Source organism: Schistocerca cancellata, chromosome 1, assembly GCF_023864275.1.
Source record: "Schistocerca cancellata isolate TAMUIC-IGC-003103 chromosome 1, iqSchCanc2.1, whole genome shotgun sequence".
Classification (NCBI taxonomy): Eukaryota; Metazoa; Arthropoda; class Insecta; order Orthoptera; family Acrididae; genus Schistocerca; species Schistocerca cancellata.
Window position 1 is genome coordinate 923,155,987 of NC_064626.1, and position 21,699 is coordinate 923,177,685.

The 21,699-nt window shown below is 44.6% G+C and overlaps 1 protein-coding gene across 2 annotated transcripts in view; it reads right to left on the minus strand.

The window, feature by feature from the left end:
- Positions 1-21,699, minus strand: part of LOC126191336 (E3 ubiquitin-protein ligase RNF103-like) — a 428,517-nt gene that overhangs the window by 361,071 nt on the left and 45,747 nt on the right. For both annotated transcript variants that reach the window (XR_007538339.1, XM_049932174.1), the window contains 2 exons: positions 19,601-20,059; positions 152-301 (listed from right to left, as the gene is read on the minus strand). Coding sequence is in view for 1 of the 2 variants with exons in the window: in XM_049932174.1 (XP_049788131.1) it covers positions 152-301; positions 19,601-20,059 (609 nt within the window). In the remaining variant the exon portion in view is untranslated. The remainder of the gene's footprint in view (positions 1-151; positions 302-19,600; positions 20,060-21,699) is intronic.

The following is a 21,699-nucleotide window of genomic DNA, read 5'->3' on the forward strand; positions in this document are numbered from 1 at the left end:
TGTGGCTTCATTCTTAAACAGGCAATTGTTCTAGCTGCATGTGACAGATGAATCTACAATTTGCTGTAAGCATCAAATTTTTTATACAATATATTCCTTATGTTTTTGTAGCATTTAAGAATTAAATAATAACACTATAGCAGTGACTTACCACAATGAGTATCATGTCCAAAATAAAACCAATGACACAAAAGCGATAAACTGCAAGAATTAGCAGCCAAATTGCAAACAGCCAAAGATTGTAGCTCACAAGCGTCCATACACATTGTGCCAAATGCTTCCACCACAACTTCACTGTGACCTAAAAACATATTTAAACACACATGTTTACAATATCTATGATTTCACTTAATTTATAGATGACCAAGCAATTACACACAATACAATGAAACAACGGTCAATAGTGAATTCTAAGAGTTTTTTTCTCCCAATAATTGAGAAAATAACAGGCCAACTCACACAGTTTTCCAATGATAGCTTGGCAGGAAGATTTTCTCTTGCCTACTCAGTGAAATTGCAACTGAAATGAATATCATAATTATAGAATCTGGTAAATTTGTTATTTGTGAATTAACTTGTTTCAGTTATCTCTTAGGTTAGTAACTGATATCAGGAAGCCACCACAGATCTGAACGAAACAAACACTTTGGACTCTGCAGTGTTTATTATACCAGAATGATACCTTGCTGTAAATAGGCATCAGAATACACATATTTAATGACGAGTTTATGTAAAATAAAGGAAAGATGGCCATTCACACATATCTGGGGCACAGAAACACACAACAGAAAACAGTATTCACTAGCTATTTTTCTAGCAACAGCACACACATTCACACATACAATGATACATACACACCAACATACACTCTTGTTGGGTTGTTGTTGTGTTTGGGTGTCTGTGTGGTTTTGTGTGTGTGTGAAATCTATTGTTAGTGCCTGAAAAAGAGCAGTCGCTCAAAAGTTAGGGTAAATGCTATTTTTTGTTGTGTTTCGGTGCTCCTCACACTGATCAGCTATAAGTGAGTTGTTACCTTTCCCTTATTTTACATATTACTCCATCCAGAAATTTCCATTATTATTACAGTGATGCGTTTATTAAGACAGAACTTTTCATGTGATAACACAAATTACAAAGGAATGGCTAGAGTTAAATTGCCATTATCACCCATATGTTGGAAACATGTCAGCTAATACAGCCCGGGGTATGTCAGTTTTAGGTAAGGATTGGCTAAACTATCAACTGTGACTGATAGATTCAATTTCACAGTTCCAAACCGGTTAAAGGTGCCCATGGGAAGAGGTGTAGAGGGGGCAGGGGGTGTGGTGGGGGACAGTGGGGAGGGGGCGTGGGGGACAGTGGGGAGGGGGCGTGGGGGACAGTGGGGAGGGGGCGTGGGGGACAGTGGGGAGGGGGCGTGGGGGACAGTGGGGAGGGGGCGTGGGAGACAGTGGGGAGGGGGCGTGGGAGACAGTGGGGAGGGGGCGTGCGGGACAGTGGGGAGGGGGCGTGCGGGACAGTGGGGAGGGGGCGTGCGGGACAGTGGGGAGGGGGCGTGCGGGACAGTGGGGAGGGGGCGTGCGGGACAGTGGGGAGGGGGCGTGCGGGACAGTGGGGAGGGGGCGTGCGGGACAGTGGGGAGGGGGCGTGCGGGACAGTGGGGAGGGGGCGTGCGGGACAGTGGGGAGGGGGCGTGCGGGACAGTGGGGAGGGGGCGTGCGGGACAGTGGGGAGGGGGCGTGCGGGACAGTGGGGAGGGGGCGTGGGGGACAGTGGGGAGGGGGCGTGGGGGACAGTGGGGAGGGGCGTGGGGGACAGTGGGGAGGGGGCGTGGGGGACAGTGGGGAGGGGGCGTGGGGGATAGTGGGGAGGGGATGTGGGAAACGACAGGGAGGAGACTGGTGGGGAGGATACTGGCGGGGAGGGGGGTGAAGTAAGTGACGGGTGGAGGAAAGAGTTGGGAGGGGAAAGCAGTGTGGAGGGGAAAGGGGAAAACGGCAGATTAGGGGGAGTGGTGGGGAGCGAGAAATGGAGAGAGAGAGAGAGAGAGAGAGAGAGAGAGAGAGGGGGGGGGGGGGGGGGAAGGTTTACTTTATTTTTGTCTCACTACTGTCAATGTGAACAATCATAAAAACTGGGACTCCCAAGGAAGTCTGGAGAATTTTTAAAAGAAGAAAACCTATAGCATATTAGTCAGCCAAGTATTCATATTATGAGAGTCCTGCTGAAAAGTGATGTCTTAAATACATTTACGTGAAAAGGCAAAGCTTTTTAAATAATACAAACACATTAACACATTAAATCTTTATTCTTCATGTTACATATTTACTTCTCAACATAGTCAACCTGGTAACGAACAATGAGAGTGCAGTTTGTTGATACCATCACTGTAGAATGTTTTACTTTGTTGACAGAGCCACACTCTCACCTCAGCTTCCACTGTTTCATCACTATAAAAGTGAAGTCCTTGGAGGTGTTCTTTAAATCTTGGTAACAGATGAAAATTGGATGGGGCCAAGTCAGGGCTGTATGGAAGATAATCGGTGAAAGTGAACCCAAAGCATCAGATTGTTGCATATGTCACAGTTCTCACATTTCATCTGACATTGGCGTACCGAAGTAGAGGATGCTCAATGTGTAGAAAAACTCTGAATTCAAAACTCGATTACAGCATGCTTTTTCTCATGCACCAAGATAGTTACACTTCACACCGTCATGTTACACACTACAGTTCGGAGCCCTCTAATGGCAGAGTGCTGCAAATACGTAGACATGAATAATAAGGATGTAGATTTTTAATAAAGAATATTTATTTAAAAAGTTTTAAGAACTTTCACACAAAAATATTGTAGGCACTGCTTTTCAGCATGCCCTTTGAACAATAAGTCTGACTACGGGTCAGCTCTCGTACCCAATTCAAAGTCTGAGTCACAGCAGGCAGCTGCATGAGAAGAACCTAAAGGGAATGAACTTCTTCTTCTTCTTCTTCTTCTTCTTCTTCTTCCTGGCCCTACTGCCCTAGATATACCTTGGCCTGCACTAGGACATCATGCCATTTGTCCCCGTCCGGCATCTTGTGGTTGGTTGGTTGGTTTTTTTGTTTGTTTGTTTGTTTGTTTAAAAGAGGGGGAAGGGACCAGACAGCTAGGTTATCGGTCCCTTGTTCCGAATAAAACAATGCCACAAGTATGAGAATAAAACAAGCGAAACTGACTACACAAAATGGAGAGAAAGGAAAAACCACAACAATAACGGAAGGGCAACAAAACACTTAAATGGACAAAAGGGAATAAGAAAACCACAGACATGCAAGAAAAAGAAACAGGTAGAAGAGGTTAAAACGACAAAACAGATTACCATAGCTGGCTAACCACGACAATAAAAAGGCAAAGCCAGCCACTCTGCAACACATTAAAACCTCTGCCCTAAAAGCACTAGGGTGGAGGACACATAGGCACAAAGGACATGCGCTAAAACTTAGATCAAATGATAAAACCCACCCTCACCAATAAAACATAAAACTAAACCAGCTGATGACAAGTTGTCAGATAAAATTAGCAGCAATGAGTCCGGTAACGAAAGATTTCGCCGCAGGGCAGTCAAAGTGGGTCAGTGCACCAGAATACGGGCCACTGCCAACCTGATGCCACATTGACACTGAGACAGGTCTTCACAGTGCAAGAGGTAGCCATGGGTCGCCCAAGTGTGGCCAATGCGGAGCCAGCAGAGAATCACAGAGTCCCTGTGAGAAGGCCGCATGGAGGACTGCCACACATTCATAGTCTCCTCAATGGCACGCAGTTTGTTGTGCATACTCAGACAATGTCATTCTGTCTCCCAAAGCCGAAAAACCTGGTGGCGTAAAAATGAACGCAGGTCAGTTATTGGAATGCCGATCTGCATAAGTGATTTCTGTGTAGCCTGTTTAGCCAGCATGTCATAAAGTTTGATGCCTGGGATTCCGACGTGTCCTGGGGACCACACGAACACCACTGAACGACCAGACCATTGCAGGGCATACATGGACTCCTGGATGGTCGCTACCAAAGGATGACGAGGGTAGCACTGGTAGATAGCTTGTAGGCTGCTCAAGGAGTCAGTACACAGAAGAAATGACTCCCCAGGACATGAACAGATCTGAAACTTCCTGGCAGATTAAAACTGTGTGCCCGACCGAGACTCGAACTCGGGACCTTTGCCTTTCGCGGGCAAGTGCTCTACCAACTGAGCTACCGAAGCACGACTTACACTCTATGAACAGATCTGTTCAAGAGCACGAGATATAGCAACCAGCTCTACAGTGAAAACACTGCAGCCATCGGGCAAGGAAAGCTGTTCAATATGTCCTCCATGGACATACACGAAGCCGACATTACCATCAGCCATCGAGCCATGGGTGTAAACCATTCATGGCCTCGGTACATGTCAACAATCGAGAGGAAATGACAGCAGGGTGAATTGAGTCCTTTAGGCCATGTGGAAGGTCCAGGCAAAGCCGCGGTATACACAAATGGAACTCGAGTATAGGTGGTAATGGCAAGGACTCCAATTCATATAGAAGGGATTGGACGTGAACTGCAATTGAAGCCCTGACCTGGGCCGCCGAAGTGGGAGATGAACCGCTGTGGGTGGGAAAAGGGGACGGTAATTCGGATGCGCAGGAGAACTACAAATGCGTGCAACTTAACTGGCGAGTAGTTGTGCACACCTGACCTGCAATGAAGGAACTCCAGCCTCCACCAGGACGCTGGTAACTGGACTCATCCTAAAAGCTCCCATTCCTAGTCTAACACCACAGTGGTGCACTGGGTCGAGTAAATGCGATGCTGAGGGCACCGCTGAACCATAAAGCAGACTCCCATAATCAAGGCAGGATAGAAAAAGGGCTCTGTAGAGCTGCAGCAGCTTCAAGCGATCTGCAACCCAGTTGGTGTTGCTCAGACAGCGGAGGGCGTTGAGAGGTGCTGCCAGCACTTCCACTTAAGCTGACGAAGGTGAGGAAGCCAAGTCAATCAGGTGTCGAAAACCAGTCCTAAGAATCGATATGCGTCCACTACAGTGAGGGGATTGTAATTACAATAAAGTTGTGGTTCCGGATGAACAGTACAACGTGACAGAAGTGCATAACACACAACTTTGGGGCTGAAAACTGGAAACCGTGGGCTACAGCGCATGAATGGGCCTTGTGGATGGCTCCCTGTAGGCACCGCTCAGGAACACCAGTACTGGCAGAGCAGTACGAAATGCGTAAGTCGTCTGCATACAGAGAGGGTGAGATGGACGGCCCTACAGCTGCTGCTAGACCGTAATTGGCCACTAAAAATAGAAAGACACTCAATACAGAGCCCTGTGGGACCCCATCCTCCTGGATATGGGGCGGAACTATGGGAGGCACCAACTTGGATACGGGAAGTACAAAGCCACAGGATATTCTGGATAAAAAAAAATCAGGAGTGGGCCTCAGGGAGACCCAACTCGTATAATGTGGCAAGGATATGACGTCGCCAGGTGGTGTCATACGCTTTTCGTAACTCAAAAAAGATGGCAACAAGGTGTTGGCATCTGAAAAAGGCTGTTTTGATGGCAGACTCGAGGGACACAAGATTATTAGTGGTAGAGCGACATAGGTGGATACTGCACTGGCACGGAGTCAGTAGGCCACGTAACTCCTGGACCAAACCCAACTACCGACACACCATACGTTCCAGCAGCTTACAAAGAACATTGGTGAGGCTGATGGATCGATAGCTATCCACATCAAGTGGGTTTTTGCCAGCTTTGAGCACTGGTATGATGGTGCTCTGCAGCCAGTACGATGGAAAGATGCCATTGCACCAGATCCGGTTGAAGATCATTAGGAGATGTCACTTGTAGTCAGACGAGAGATGTTTAATCATCTGACTGTGTATCCGATATGGCCCAGAAGCTGTGTTGGGGCAATGTACAAGAGCACTGAGGAGCTCCCACTATGTAAATGGGGTGTTATAGGGTTCACTGTGGTGTGTAGTGAATGAGAAGACTTTCCATTCCATCCACCGTTTGGGAGTGCAAAAGGCTGGAGGGTAATTCTCTGATGCAGAGACGCGAGCAGAGTGCCCAGAAAAGTGCTCGGCAATCACATTCGCGTTGGAAGATAACAGACCATTTATGTTAACACCAGGAACACCTGTTGGGGTTTGGTACCTGAAAACTTGTTCGATCTTTGCCCAGACTTGGGAAGGTGACATATGGCACCCATTGGCCGAGACGCATCTCTCCCAACATTCCTGTTTCCATCTTTTGATACGCTGGCGATCGCGGGCATGGAGCCATTTAAAGGCTATGAGGTGTTCCAGGGAAAGGTGCTGCTTATACTGATGTAGAGCTTGCCAACACTCCTTAATTTCCTCAGTGACTTAAGGTGGAAAACAAGAGACTGTCTTTCTCTGAGAGCACCCTGAAGAACAAGGGATCGCGTTTTCCGTCGCAGAAACAATCGTTGTAGTTACTTGCTCAATCACCACATCGATGTTACCACGTGGGGGAAAGTAACGGTGACAGCAGAGGTGAAAGCGTTCCAGTCTGCCTTGTTTAAAGCCCATCTGGGCAGGAGTCCATGTGCCTGACACCGGGGCAGTGACAGGAAAATGGGGAAGTGGTCACTACCACACAGGTCATCATGTGCTCTCTAGTGGATAGACGGAAGAAAGACAGGACTGCAAACCGAGAGATCAATGGCTGAATATGTGCTGTGTGACACACTGAAATGTGTGGGGGCACTTGTATTTAAGAGGCACAGGTCAATTTGTGACAGTAAATGTTCGATATATCTGTCTCGGTCAGTAATCACAGTGCCACCCCCCCCAAGGGGTTATGAGTGTTAAAATCTCCCAAAAGTAGGAAAGGTTTAGGGAGTTGATCAATCAGTGCAGCCAATGCGTTCAAATACACACACCATCTGGAGGAAGATATACATTGCAGACAGTTATTTCCTGTGTCATCCTTATCCTGACAGCCACAGCTCCAAGACGGGTTTGAACGGGCACAGGTTCACTGGCATACAGAGTTCCCGACATAGACACAAACTCCACCTGACACTCTAATATAGTCACTACGGTTCTTGTAATGTCCTCTATAGCCATGGAGGGCAGGGGTCCGCATTTCAGGGAACCAGGTTTCCTGAAGGGCAATGCAGAAAGCAGGTGTAAAGCTTAAGAGTTGCCACAGCTCAGCCAGGTGTGGAAAAAACCACCACAATTCCACTGGAAGATGATGTTATCATGAGGCTGGGAAGGCATGAAGTGTGCAAGGAGGCAGGTTATGCCTCAGGGTCACCTGCTGCCACCGACTGAGTATTTGTAGCCATTTTTTTGGTGGATGAGGCATCAGTGAGATCCAAGTCTGCAGGGGATGCCTAGATCTCCACTGCATCCTCAGATGCAGAACTGATAGGGAGTGGTGGAGTTGGGGCTACCAGAGGGTTCTGTTTCTTAGCAGATTACTTCTTAGTTTGCTTGCTCTCTCGCTTCTCTTTAGGGGCTTGCTAGGAATATTGCTCTGAAACAGCTTCAGTCACGAAGGAAGACTGTGAAACTTTGTCCAGCATCTTTTGGCCATGGCCGTGGCATTAGTGGAGGCTGGAAGACCTTCGGAGAGGGGGCCTTAAGGGACCCCTTCCACATGAGAGAAGCCAGAGGAGGCTGTTGCTTCTCCACCAGCAGGGAGGGGACCAATGTCCCCTGCGTTTGGATAGGCCTTGCTCCCGAAGTAGGTGCTTTGGGAACAATGGAGGAAGATTTGCCCCCTACCACCAAGGGGGCAGATGTATTCTGGTGGCCCGGAGGGCCCACTGTTTGTGGCACAGAGTGAGGAACCACTGACACTTAGGACAGCAATGGTGACATAGCTGCAGCATATGACGACGTCAACTGAATGGGGTGTAATCTTTCAAATTTACATTTAGCCTGTGTGTAAGTCAACCGGTCCAGGGTCTTGTACTCCATGATTTTCCACTCGTTTTGGAGTACTGGGCCGTGTGGTGAGCAAGGGGAGTGGTGCTCTCCACAACTGATTCAAGTGGGAGGAGGTGCACATGGAGTATATCTGGGTGTAGTTGACGTTCACAGTCTCGACAAATGGAGCTGGAAGTGCAGCAGGAAGACATGTGCCTGAATTTCCAGCACTTAAAGCATCACGTAGGGGGAGGGACATATGGTTTAATGTCACAGCGGTAAACCATCACCTTGACCTTTTCAGGCAATGAATCACCCTCAACGGCCAAGATGAAGGCACTCTGTTGTCTTTGGTTCCCCTGTAAATGCACCGGATGAAATGAACACCCTTCCGTTCTAAACCGGCGTGGAGCTCTCATCAGACTGCAATAGGAGATCACGATGGAAAATGATCCCCTGGACCATGTTGAGGCTTTTATAGGAGTGACGGAAACAGGAATATCACCCAGCTCGTCACAGGTGATTAACTCTCTGGATTGAGCTGGGAATGCTGTGTGAATCAAGACTGCGCCGTTTCGCATCTTGGACAGTGGTGTCACTTCTCCAAACTTATCCTCAAGGCGTTCAAAGAAAAACTGAGACTTCATAGGTAGAAAGGAGTCCCTGTCAGTTCTGCTACAGACTAAAAACTGAGGCAAATATGGCTCTCTCTGTTCTGTAGCCCTAGGTTCCTCCCATGGTGTAGCAAGGGAGGGAAACGATTTAGGGTCATACCTGTTGGCATTGTATTCAATCTTGTCCTTCTTAGAGACTGCTGATGCTGTACGGTCACCAGCAAGAGAGGACTTAGTCCACTTCACTGCGGGTCATCCACTCTGATGCCACCCACTCTGGTCAGGGACACTCCCCAAAGGCACCACCCAGCGACAACAAAGGCCAATTGTTATGATGGCCATTGCTGGGAGTCCTGATGACCCAAGAATACAGGCATCTACTCCTTGGCATACGTGAGGAGTTTACAGCTCAGGCATCAGCAGTGCGATCCCTGTGCTGTCAGGGGGCTACCACCACATGGGTACATGACGGACCCAACACAACAGACTGTCTACCGTGCTTGATACTGGGTGCAGAGAAATCCAATATTGCCATGGGGGCGAAATAGGACAGGAGACAATGGAAGAAGGCGACATACCCTGAATTTCCAGCACTTAAAGCAGTGTCCTTGCCCAAATAGTTGTATTGCAGCTGGAGATGCAAAGCCATGACAAGAGATTCAGGAGATTGAATCTAAGGGCACTATGGATAACTCATGCACCACGTAAGGTGTCCTCCCCCATATGGCCCGCACTTCTGTATTTTGAAAGTGACAGGTCAAACCATAGAATGGGACCTGAACTCATACGGCCAAGAAGTATGAGACTCTTTTTAGTCATCTCTTATGACAGGCAGGAATACCTTCGGCCTATTCTTCCCCCGAACCTGCAGGGGGGCAGCATCTTGTATCTCCATCCTTTGACACCAATAATTTTTAAACCATCTTGTATACCATCCAATGCAGAGGAGAAGACAATAAACTAATAGCATCACATGAAGGCGTGTTACATCAGTGGGCAGAGTACTTTAAGGAATGCTGAAGCATGGGAACATGGGAACTATCTGAAAACCAACATGAGAAGAGGAAAACGGGATGCCCTCGATGCAAGAGATTCGGCTAGCAATATAGAAAGGGGAAGATTTTTACACACACACACACACACACACACACACACACACACACACACACACACACAGTGTAGCAAAACATCTTGAGAAAAACCACTACTTTAAGGCAGACCCTCTCTCTAAACAACAAGAGACGGAAATAAAATCTCACAATATCACTGCATCTTTACCCCCTTTAAAACAACCAACCCTTTCCTGGCCAACCACCACTCTTTAACATTGTTTTCCCTTTAAGAGGACCACAAACAATCACAGAAGGGGAACTTTCAATACTGATTACTGTGAGGTTTCTCACTGACAATTGGACACAACAATCTCTAAAATTTCATTGTAATTTTACTTCTAATAGCAAACATTTCCGATTTTTCTTCTTCAGTGAATAGTCATAGCTATTTCAAATAAAAGAAATCTTGTTGTTCTCTTGCTAGAACACAGAATTTCTGTTATTAGAGAGAGTAAAAAAGGAAAAGAGTGAAAAAGTCAAATACAGATTACAACTTCAATTTGTTACAGGTGTGTTAAGAAATGAGAAGAAAACGCGAACTAAAATTAAAATAAAAGACTGTGGCAACCATTTTAAGATGTGAATAATGCTATTTTAGAGTGGTTTAATGGAGCAAGTGCCAAAGGATTGTCTATTAGTGGACTGATGCTACAAGAGAAAGCTCTTAAATTTGCTTCTGATCTTGGAATTTCAATGCAAGCAATGACTGGACTGGCCGATTTCATGTTCGACACAGTATTGTTTTCTGAGCAGTCCCTGGAGAAAGTGCAGAAATTAATCAAAAAGATGTATCCGACTGGAAGTCGAGACTTCCAAGTAGCTATTATGACAATGACATTTACAACATGGGTGAAATTGGTCCATTTTTTGAAGTTATTCCAGACAAACACTAACTGTGAAGAGTGATCAGTGCAAAGGTGGAAAAATGGCAAAACAAAAATTAACAATGTCTTTGTGCTAACCTCTGCAGTGAGAAGGGGAATCACTAGTCATACATACTGCAAATTGTCCACAGTACTTCAAAAACAATGACATTTCCTTGCTGTTATCTTTTGGCATGCAAATGAAATGCACGGACGATGTGTGACTCATTTGTGGCTGAGTAACTTAAATTCAAAAACGAGAATTCAGAAAAGTAAAATCCTACTTTTCGTATATAATGCACCATGTTATTGCAGCAAAATGTATCAAGTATGTGGTAGTAACATTTCTTCCTGCCAACACAACATCCTGTGTTCAGCTTCTTGACCAAGGAGTGACCCAGTCTTTTAAATTAAATTACCAAAAGAATCTTCTGTGTTCCCTAGTTAAGAAAATGAACAACATATCCGTGTATGACCCAGCTAAATCTGTGATTGTAGGTGATGCTGTCAGCTGGATTAAAAGTGCTTGGAATGAAGTGAAAAATGAAACAATTACAAAATGCTTCATTAATTCTGGTTTTAAGTCTTTACAAAATGTGGACGCTGGAGGACAAGCAGGTGGCGATGAATCAATAAATAGCCTCAGTCACCTGTCCGATGCAGCCGAGGTGTGATGCTGCCAACATAGAACTGAAAATTTCTACAGTGAACAAAGAAAATGAATGCTTCAATAGTGGTGATCATTGAGAAGATGATGTTGCAGACCCAGAACCAAAACAGCAATAGTGATGATGATGCAATTCCTGTAGAGGCAATCCCATTAGGCAATGCCTTACATAATACGGCTGGGCACAAGTCCCTTGCTTCCAAACTTCCCAACCAGAAACTGATGTACTTACTATCTGAGGTGGGAAGTAATATGAGAATGAGATTGTAAATAAACGTATGAAAAAGTGTGTGCTACTCACTCGCACGCGCTTCTATATATATAATGTGCAACACTTAAAAAGTAATGACAATATTCTGAAAAGGATAGATTGCTACTCACCATACTGTGGAGTGGCTTTAGACAACACAAACGCGCGCACGCGCGCACACACACACACACACACACACACACACACACACACACACACACACACACACACACATACATACACAAATGCAACTCACACTCCCATGACCACGGTCTCTGGCAGCCTGGGGACTTCGGCTGGATTTTCCATTGTTTGACTTAAGAAACTAAAGTAGTCATCAATCTGAAGGTTGTTTTAAACACTACAGTGCTTTACTAGGCATGATTCTGTTGGAGGTGGTATGCCGCTGACTTTCTCCAACCACTGAACTGACTTAGCTAGCCAGTTACAGTGGGACCTACAAATTATGAAAGCAGAGAGGAGTGGTAAAATTGAAGAACTGAAAGCAATATTGATACTGAAGCTGAGAAATAATTTAGAGAGAAGTAACAGTATATGGGTTGGAACAGTGTGCATGTCACAGCACATATGAGGGCTGCTCCATGTCTCATATAAGGTGGGAGAAATTTCATCTGTATCTGACACCTCTCCCTCCAATCTGATAAAGTGCTAAGACAGTTACAGAGGAATGAAGACCTCCTGGCTGAGAGATTCATAACAGTAAAAGCGAGAAAGCTAAAATCATAATGAACATTAGCTGGACTGACAATAAAAAAAGGTGAGAGAAATAATCAGTAAAGAGGTGGGTGGGCCCAGGCGAGTGTTGGCCCCTGAGCTCTGCATGCAACAGATGCTGTCCCTCCAAAAGTCATCCCACCCCCAATCTGTTACATCTAAAGTGAAGATGAAAACAGTACCCACTATCTTGGAGGAAACATATAAACCTCTTTCATTGTTCTTTCATCATCGGCTTGGACCTAGGATAAGGAATCCTTAACATCTTTCCAGAGTGTTATCCCTCGTCCATAAAATACAATGAGCCAGAAAATAAGAGCTAACCACATCTAAAAGTAATTAAAACAGAGTAAAACTGGGGTGACCACAGGAGCTAGCAGAGGAGGCGGAGTTGAGGGTCCCCCCAGACCCAGCATGTGGTAGGAGACACCCCAACCCCAACAACCCTGCCCCCAGACTGAAAATAGTTTAAAATGTTATAGCTGAGGGCCAAAACCACTTCCTCAGAGAAAACATCTGAAATAAAGTGCATTGCACCAGCATGTGAGATACTTTCTGTGAAGTGCTTGAATAATGATAATTGAAACCAACAGCTGTATTGTAATTCTACATCATTTATTCTAAACATGCGACCAGTTTTGACGGTGAAAACTGATCTTCAAGCCCCAATCGTGATCTGCCACCAACATATGAACCACAATGACAACAACCAATGGAGACTTGAAATGGAAACAGTACAACTTACTAAGCAAGTTACGACAGCATGTGCAACCAACAAAGTCAAGTGGAGTGTGGCCAAAATCAACTAGATTCCTTAACTTCCAGTAATAAGCCCACCAATGACAGGATGACAACTCTTGGTCTTTATCACTGTGGTTCTTATATTGATGGCAGATTATGCTTGGGGTCTGAAAATGACACATTTTGGTGTCTCAAGCAGTAGCATGTTTTGAATGAACAATGTTGGATTACAATACAGCTGTTAGTTTCAATTATCATTATTCAATTACTTCATGCACAAGTGCTGTCCAGATTACCATATGCTTTTTGTGAGGCTCTACAACAGTTATTCTTAACCAGTGGGAGGTACCAGGCTACAGTAAGCACAGACTAGAGTTTGTGATCCACATTCCAAAAGGTGGGAACAAGGAAGGAGAGAGCCTTAAGCTTGCCCTTTGGAGTTAGTCTTTAACTGACAAATATGGAGTAGCCATGTCAGCTTTTCATCAAACGAGGAGTCCCAAAAACTGAGATTGTGCAACAATGTCCAATTGCTGCATACCCAAATACAGCTCTAGGTTTGCAAGAACCATTGTATGATGATAGAAATGCATGTCTCTTGTTTTTGTGGGAGGGAACTGAAAGCCATGGGGGGGGAACTGAAAGCCATGGGAAAGACTCCCAGCAGAGGCCCTTCAGATGGTGTCTAGGAGCTGACGCTCAGCCAAGGCCACAGATTTGGAGCTATACCAAATGCAGAAGTGACATATACAGCACGGGACTGAAAAATGAGCCAATGGAGGTAATTCTAGCTCAATGTTGATGATCAGGAAGAGTTTTAACACTCAGCACAGAACACTGTAGGGTGCTGTTCTCTTGAACCATAGGAAGCTGAATGATACACCAACACTAACCTGAAACAATCGGTGGGATAAAAACTAGCGAATAAATACCAGTCAAGAGGCTCAAATGCTCAAGTCAAGGAGAGTAAGTAAAATGTGATGACACCAAGCGATGTCATATGCCTTACATAGATAAAAAAAAAGACTGCAATGAGATGTTTGAATTCAGAAAAAATGCCTATCAGATTGCTGCTTCCAACCTAACCAGATTGTTGATTGTGGCTTGTCCCTCTAGGAAACCACAATGATAGTGGATAAAACGTCCAGTGATTTGAGAACCCAGCACAACTGTTGGGCTACCATCCTTTTAAGCAGTTTGCAGACACATTGGTGAGGCTAATCAGTCAGAAACTGTCTATGGATATGTGGTTTCTGCTAGGTTTAAGGGTTAGGAAACACCTACTAGCCAAAGAAGGTTGAAGACCCTGTGTAGGTGGATTCTTTGAGTAACATTCAGATGTTGGATCATTTGATTATGCATTGAATCAGGGCCTGCGGCTGTTTTATGTGATGAATCAAGAGACTGAACAAGTTGGCGGTCAATGAAATGTTCATTTTATAATTTGGATTGACAAGGGGGAGGGGAAAAGGAGATGTCTTCAACTAGTCTTTAATAGGTTCAAAATAGCTGGCTAAGAAGAGGATGCAAACACTTTTGACAAGTGTGTTGCAGGGTGTTAAACAAGAAATGACATTGGTAGACATACCGTCATGAAGGAGGAGGCCTGGAACAGTTGCTGTTCTTTGGCAGCATAATGACTACAGCACAGGGCCTACATCTGCAATGAAGAGATATATGTTCTAAAGGAAGAGGTTCAGCACTCCCAGCATTCCTTCCTACTGAATTTAATTAGATAGCAATCCTTACTACAGAGCTGCTTTAAACTGAATAGGGATGGTCTGTGAAGGATGTCATCTGAGAAGTTTCAGGGCCCTTCGACAATCCTGGATAGCTGTTGCAATGTCCTTGGTCAACCATGGCACAGGGAGGCAGCAGAGAGGGGGCTGCAGAAACGGGAACAGCAGTTCTGATGGCATCAGTGATCACATAGGAGACATTTCTCACAACCTCATTGATGCAGTTTGAAAAGAGTGGATAGAAATGACATCAGAAGTATACAACTGCCAGTTGGTTCTTTAAAGAGCCCAATACGGTAACTGGTCTGTCGGGTGGTGACATGGAAGTGGCAGAATCACTGGTAAGCGGTCACTGTCACAAAGATCGCTGTGTAGCAGCTATTGCAGCAAAGCTCCGTGACTGGGAGAAAGGAACCTACAGTTGATAGCTGGAAAGGTGACATGGGTGGGTGCTGAACGTGTAGGAGAACCATCACTGAGGGGAGAGTGATCAAAATCAGAAAGAACGTGATCAATCAGAAGATCCAGATGAGACAACATGGTACTTCACCATAGGGGGTGGTGGGCACTGAAATCAGTGAGTAGGGATAAAGAGGGGGTAGGGGGCATCATTGGATAAAGGTGTTCATCTCCAGACAACTAAGTCCCTTGCCTGCAGTAAACTGTAGCAAAGTCACAAGATTATAGGAAAGAACCACAAATTCAATAGCTAAAAAGGTATTTCCTGGAGAGCAACACAGATTGTGGAACAAGAGGAAATTAGTTGTAGTTCTGGTAGGTGGCAATAACATCAATTACAGTTCCATTGAATTATCAAGTTAAGGGTGTCCTTGTTAGATGTGAAGGGGCAAGGAGGAAAGGTCATATCTCAGGGTTACTGCCCCTCACCAGTTGGGGTGGAACAACAGTCAGGTGGCTTGAGGGATCTCATTCTTCCAGGGTCAGAAGAGTAGCCTTCTCCCAAGCTTTCTTCTTCTTCTTCTTCTTCTTCTTCTTCTCCTCCTCCTCCTCCTCCTCCTCTGTTTTTGGTGGTTGAGAATCCTGTGAGGGCTTATCCGCTGTAGGTGTAGGTTGTAATGAGACACCCTCCTCCGGCGTTAGTATTTTTTTTTTTTTTAATAGAAGTAGCCCATAGCGGCATTAATCTCGAATCTCATATAGGTGAACAGTATCTCAGTTGTTTCACTAAAAGAATTTTGATTTTGTATACAATGTATTATATTTCAGGCTAAAATGTATAAAAAGAAATTAATATGCTACAATCGATATGTACTAATGGTTAAAATTACTCATCTTTTAGGAATATTTGAAGTTACAAAATATCTGGCATACTTAAAATTCATATTATTAATTGCACAATCTAATGCTAATTATTAAATTTATTTCTGTACAGACGAATGCCTCGCCAATATTCTGCCGATATGGCTGCACAATCAGTCGAAAGATGGCGTTCATGTATCATACAGCCATTACAGCGCCTTCCATTGACCACCAGTGGCGTATGTGGGCCCCACATAAAGTCACCCCAAACAGCACGAAACCACCACCTTGCTGCACTTGCTGGACAGTGTGTCTAAGGCGTTCAGCCTGAGCAGGTTGCCTCCAAACAGGTCTCCACTGATTGTCTGGTTGAAGGCACATGTGACACTCATCGGTGAAGAGAACGTGATGCCAATACTGATCGATCCATTCGGCATGTTTTTGGGCCCATCTGCACCGAGCTGCATGGTGTTGTGTGCAAAGATGGACCTCGCCCCGGACATCAGAAATGAAGTTGCACATCACGCAGCCTATTGTGCACGATTTGAGTCTTAACATGAAGTCCTGAGGTTGCACAAAAAGCATTAGTCAACATGGTGGCATTGTTGTCACAGTTCCTCCAAGCCATTCACTGCAGTAGCAGCCCTTGGGCGGCCTGAGCAAGGCATATCATCGACATTTCCTGTCTCTCTGTATCTCCTCCATGTCCGAACAACATCGCTTTGGTTCACTCCGAGATGCCTGGACATTTCCCTTGTTGAGTGCCCTTACTGGCACAAAGTAACAATGCGGATGTGATCCAACTGTGGTATTGACCGTCTAGGCACAGTTGAACTACAGACAAACACGAGCCATGTACCTCCTTCCTGGAGGAATGATTGGAACTGATTGGCTTAGGATCCCCTCCATCTAATAGGCGCTGCTCATGCATGGTTGTTTACATCTTTGGGCAGGTTCAGTAACATCTCTGAACAGTCAAAGGGATTGTGTCTGTGATACAATATCCACAGTCAACACTATCTTGAGGAGTTCTAGGAACTGGGGTAAAGCAAAACTTTTTTTGATGTGTGTATATTTTATGCCTCTCGAAGCTTTTGAAACTAATGAGGACACTGAAAAATTTAATAGTGATGTGTGAGGGGGTAAGATTACAAGGTGTAGGAATGGAAGAGGGACGGGGAGTGCTGGGCTCCACTCTTTAAGGCTCCTCAGCTACTGGTTGGTGCTGGGTGGCTCATCTGTAGGTTTCTGGGGAGGGGGTTCCCAAAAGGGAGTCCTGTTACCAGTAGATGCCATAAGAGGATGCTGCTCCTCTAACCAAGTGCAGGGAGTGGGTCCGAAGATGGTGCTGCATGAACCATGGTTATGAAGATGGTGCTGCAGGTACCACAAGGGGGAGGGCCTACTGCCCCAATAGTCCAATTTATTTGCACCACTACCAAAGGGCGACACTGAGGGAGTAAATACATCAGGTACCACTGACGACGTGGCCACATAGCGGCAAAAATCAATACAATGAAGACAGGATATAAAGTATCATATTTTTTCCGAACTTCAAAATATTAGAGGCGATCGAAGACCTACAGTTCATGTATTTTGCATTCCTCGATTAGGATAGCAGACTTCAGGAATGGGAAAGGTGGTCCTTCCTGCAAGTGACACAGACATGTGGTGGCGCATGTTGTGAATTTTCATGAAGTGGCTGGCCACATTCTTCACAAATTGGGTCATAGGTACACCAGGAAGACATAAGCCCCAAGTACTGGCATTCTAAGTGTCATATTGGGGATGGGAAATATGGCTTCACATCACAGCAGTAAATCATGGTTTTGAACTCCTCTGGAAGTGAACCCCACTGAAAAGTGAGCATGAATGCTCTAGCGTCAAATTTGTGGTCCGGCGGGCCACAATGGATCCTACACTTCTCCAACTGTTCATGTAGTTTTTCATCCATCTGCTGCATTGAGTCCTGGTGGAAAATGAAACCCTGCATGTTTACATTCTTATGGGGTGTTATGGTAAGATGTGTATCATGGAATTCCAAGAGAATGATGCCCAAGACTGGGTATGATTTGGCTTCTAAATAACAATGGAACCATTTTGTAATTTACTAAGGAAAGACAGTTCACTGTATATGTTTTCAATATTCTCCAAAAAGAACACTGAGTTTGCAGAGAGAATGGACCCTCTGTCTGTGACTACAAACTAGGAACTGAGGAGAATAAGTGTCTGCAAGCCATTTCGTTTTGCTTTTTTCTCATGGTATGGCCATGAAAGAAAAGTGCCTAGGATCTTAATGATGTGCACTGAATTGTGGTCTGTGTGAAGAGACTGCCAGAGTTTTGTGAGCGCTGGGTGGTACCTTGGTCTTTTCATAGTGTCAGGTACCCACCATGATACTACATAATCCAAATGAGGGTTCCCCCATGGGCACCACTCAGCCAGAGCAAAGGCCATCTGGCTTGATGGCACGGCCCAGAGTCTCGAAGCCCCTAAATGGACAGGCGCCTAATCCCTGGCGTATGTGGGAGGCGACAGCTCGAGCATCAATAGTGCATTCCCTGCATAGCTAGGGGCTATGACCATCACACACACACACACACACACACACACACACACACACACACACACACAAAACCACCGTCTCTGGCTGTCGAGACCAGCCAGTCTAGCCTCCGCAGTGTGGCCTTGGCAGCCAGAAACAGTGGTCAGGGGGTAGGAGTTGCATTTGTGTGAATGTTTGTGTGTGTATGCTGTCTAATTCAGAAGAAGGCCATTTCCCAAAAGCTTACTTGTTTAGTAGTCTTTTTGTTGCGCCTGTCTGTGACTCAACATCTCCACTGTATTGTGGTAGCAATCTATTCTTTTTGCAATATTGTCATTGGTCCATCCTAGATTTACCATTGTTTGGTGTAAAATAAAGGAACAAAGTGGGAGGGGCTTCTATATCCTGCAAGCAAGCTAGATTTTTAGTAGGAAATCTGTGCTAGAGAATAAATCTGAGAAAAGATATACTCAGAACATAAAACTGCAGCACAGGAAAGGAAGAAGTACTGCAGTGACTTTGAATCCCATGCTCACCATGCACATACTCACTCAAGAACTGCATGTCCCCTGGGAGGGGGGGGGGGGGGAATATTAACAAATTTAATAGTTAACAGTACTCGAGAGGGAGAGGGAGAGGGAGAGGGAGAGGGAGAGGGAGAGGGAGAGGGAGAGGGAGAGGGAGAGGGAGAGGGAGAGGGAGAGGGAGAGGGAGAGGGAGAGGGAGAGGGAGAGGGAGAAGGTACTGAAATAAAATATTTTGTTATGAATGAACAACTCTCCAAGATCAGCAGCACATTCATAAGTCCTCCTCACTTGCTGTCAACTAGCGCACAATTTGTGGTTAAAGCCATAAGTAATCACTGAAAAATATCTGTCCAGTGGAAACAAATACATAAATAAATTTGCACTCGTAAAAGAAAAACCTGGTCAAAGTGCAAATATTGCAGAATAATGTTGAATGGGCATCATTTAAATCAGATACTGAATAACCAAATGATGGTAGTTTAAGTGCGAGCTTCTACTTTTGAACAGCCAAAGCAGAGAAAAAATGTCTTTCATGTTTTCTGAATTTTATCTTTTATGAAGCTCACAAGATAAGTAAATATACAGTAATAACTTAAAAAAAGAACTGAAACTATACCTGAAACATCCGAATACTAACAAGCATGTTGACCAGCACTAAGCTACACAGGAAGACATCATTAGTTTCTGGCTGTACAGAACGAAGGAAGAGGTTCATAGCAGCATAATTGAAGTGTTCAAATTTTCTGCGACCATAAACAACCTTCCTCTCTGGTGTCGCAACAACATATGCTGGAAGCTTCTGATCTGACAGACCAAGTTTCTTGCGCACCATTTCTGCATCCTCTTTTTTCACAGTAAACACGCCAAACTTGATTCGTCCTGTGAATTTCACACTGAGTGCTGCCAGGAAGAGTGGTGGATGTAAAAGATGAGTCAATAACAGCACACGGACTTCACTGTTTTGTGCATTAACAGCTGCTTCATCCTCACCGAACCACTCTGACTGAACTTCCTCAACACTTTTCACTCTTTTTACTCTGATGGACAGCTGTTCTCTTACCCATTCCACTATTGCCTGTGGACAAAAATTTTTCTTAAAACATATAATATGCATACACATTTCACATTTAAAAAGCAAATGATCTCTTTGCATTTGTATAAACATCCAAACCATACACATAAAAAAATTAATGTCATTCAGTTTTTCAGTAATATGCTGAGTCAATGTCAATAAATAACTTCCTTCCATTGGCACATCACTAACTCCTAGGTACTAATGCTGTGAGTAAGGGTTACAGGATGGGGAGGGGGAACGGTTCTAATCCTTCACAAAGTTACTGGATTGTGTTTATCTATTAAACATTTAAAAACATTTGTGGAACATAAAGACAAATTTTATTTCTGGTAAAACCAGAGTAGGCTGTTGTTTCAAGAATGTACCCAACATTAAGAATGGCGTACTGCTTGCAAAGAAACTGTTGCAAAACCATAACCTGAATAACAGGTACCCTTAGTGGTCAATCACTACTGCAAAATTTTAAAAATTAATTTTGTAGGTCAGAAACTGTTTGCAGATGGCACTAAATTGGATAAAAGAACATTGTGCGAAGAAAATAAAAATCCCTGTCATCCTAACATTATTATGATTCTCATTCTGGAAACATCCCCCAGGCTGTGGCTAAGCCATGTCTCCGCTATATCCTTTCTTTCAGGAGTGCTAGTTCTGCAAGGTTCGCAGGAGAGCTTCTGTAAAGTTTGGAAGGTAGGAGACGAGATACTGGCAGAAGTAAAGCTGCGAGTACCGGGCGTGAGTCGTGCTTCGGTAGCTCAGTTGGTAGAGCACTTGCCCGCGAAAGGCAAAGGTCCCGAGTTCGAGTCTCGGTCGGGCACACAGTTTTAATCTGCCAGGAAGTTTCATTATTATGATGTTATTAACAACTAAGAAAATACGGAAAAGTGCAATTGGTACTGAAAATCTCAGCAGATGTGGATATTTGCCAGACAGCAGCCAAGCATTTTCACTGATTTTTGCATGCATAAAGACTCACTCAGTGGAAAATATGTGGGCTTTTTTACGGTGGCATTGTTTTGATAACAGAATTCTAACAGAAATGTGCTTACAACAGTGTTATGGTCAAGACAGTATACACATATTACAACAATTGATTATCTTCAAGCTTACTGTTTCCTAATCACAGTATGGGATGTAATGCATCCCAGTCAGACTCAGAAGATGGCATATTGACAGAGTCTCTATGGATGCTGCTTGTCTACAAATTGCAGCTAGAGCCTTGACAACAGTGCACCACCTGACAAGACTTGACAATACTGAGTCGCCTGGTGTTACATCATGTCAGATTGGCTGGCATATGATAGAAGCATAGCGGAACACCACTCTGTTGTGTGCATTTCATTATTTTTAAAAACTATTGTAGATCATCCTTCTTAGTCTTACTGGCTTGGGATTTCTATTTACTTATTATGTATTGCAATTTTGTTGATAATCTGTGCTTTTGTATCTGGACTTGAATGTATTACCTATGTGACAGTGCTTCTCTCCCTTTAATATGACTGCAAATTTCCTGCACAAGGAACTGGTCCCAGTATTTGTATTAAACGCAATAAATTAATTTGAGTCAGCAGTTTGGCAAAATGTGTGTTAAAGTCCTGTGTTAAAACTGTGTCAGGTTTCTCTTATGTGCTGATGTACACTGC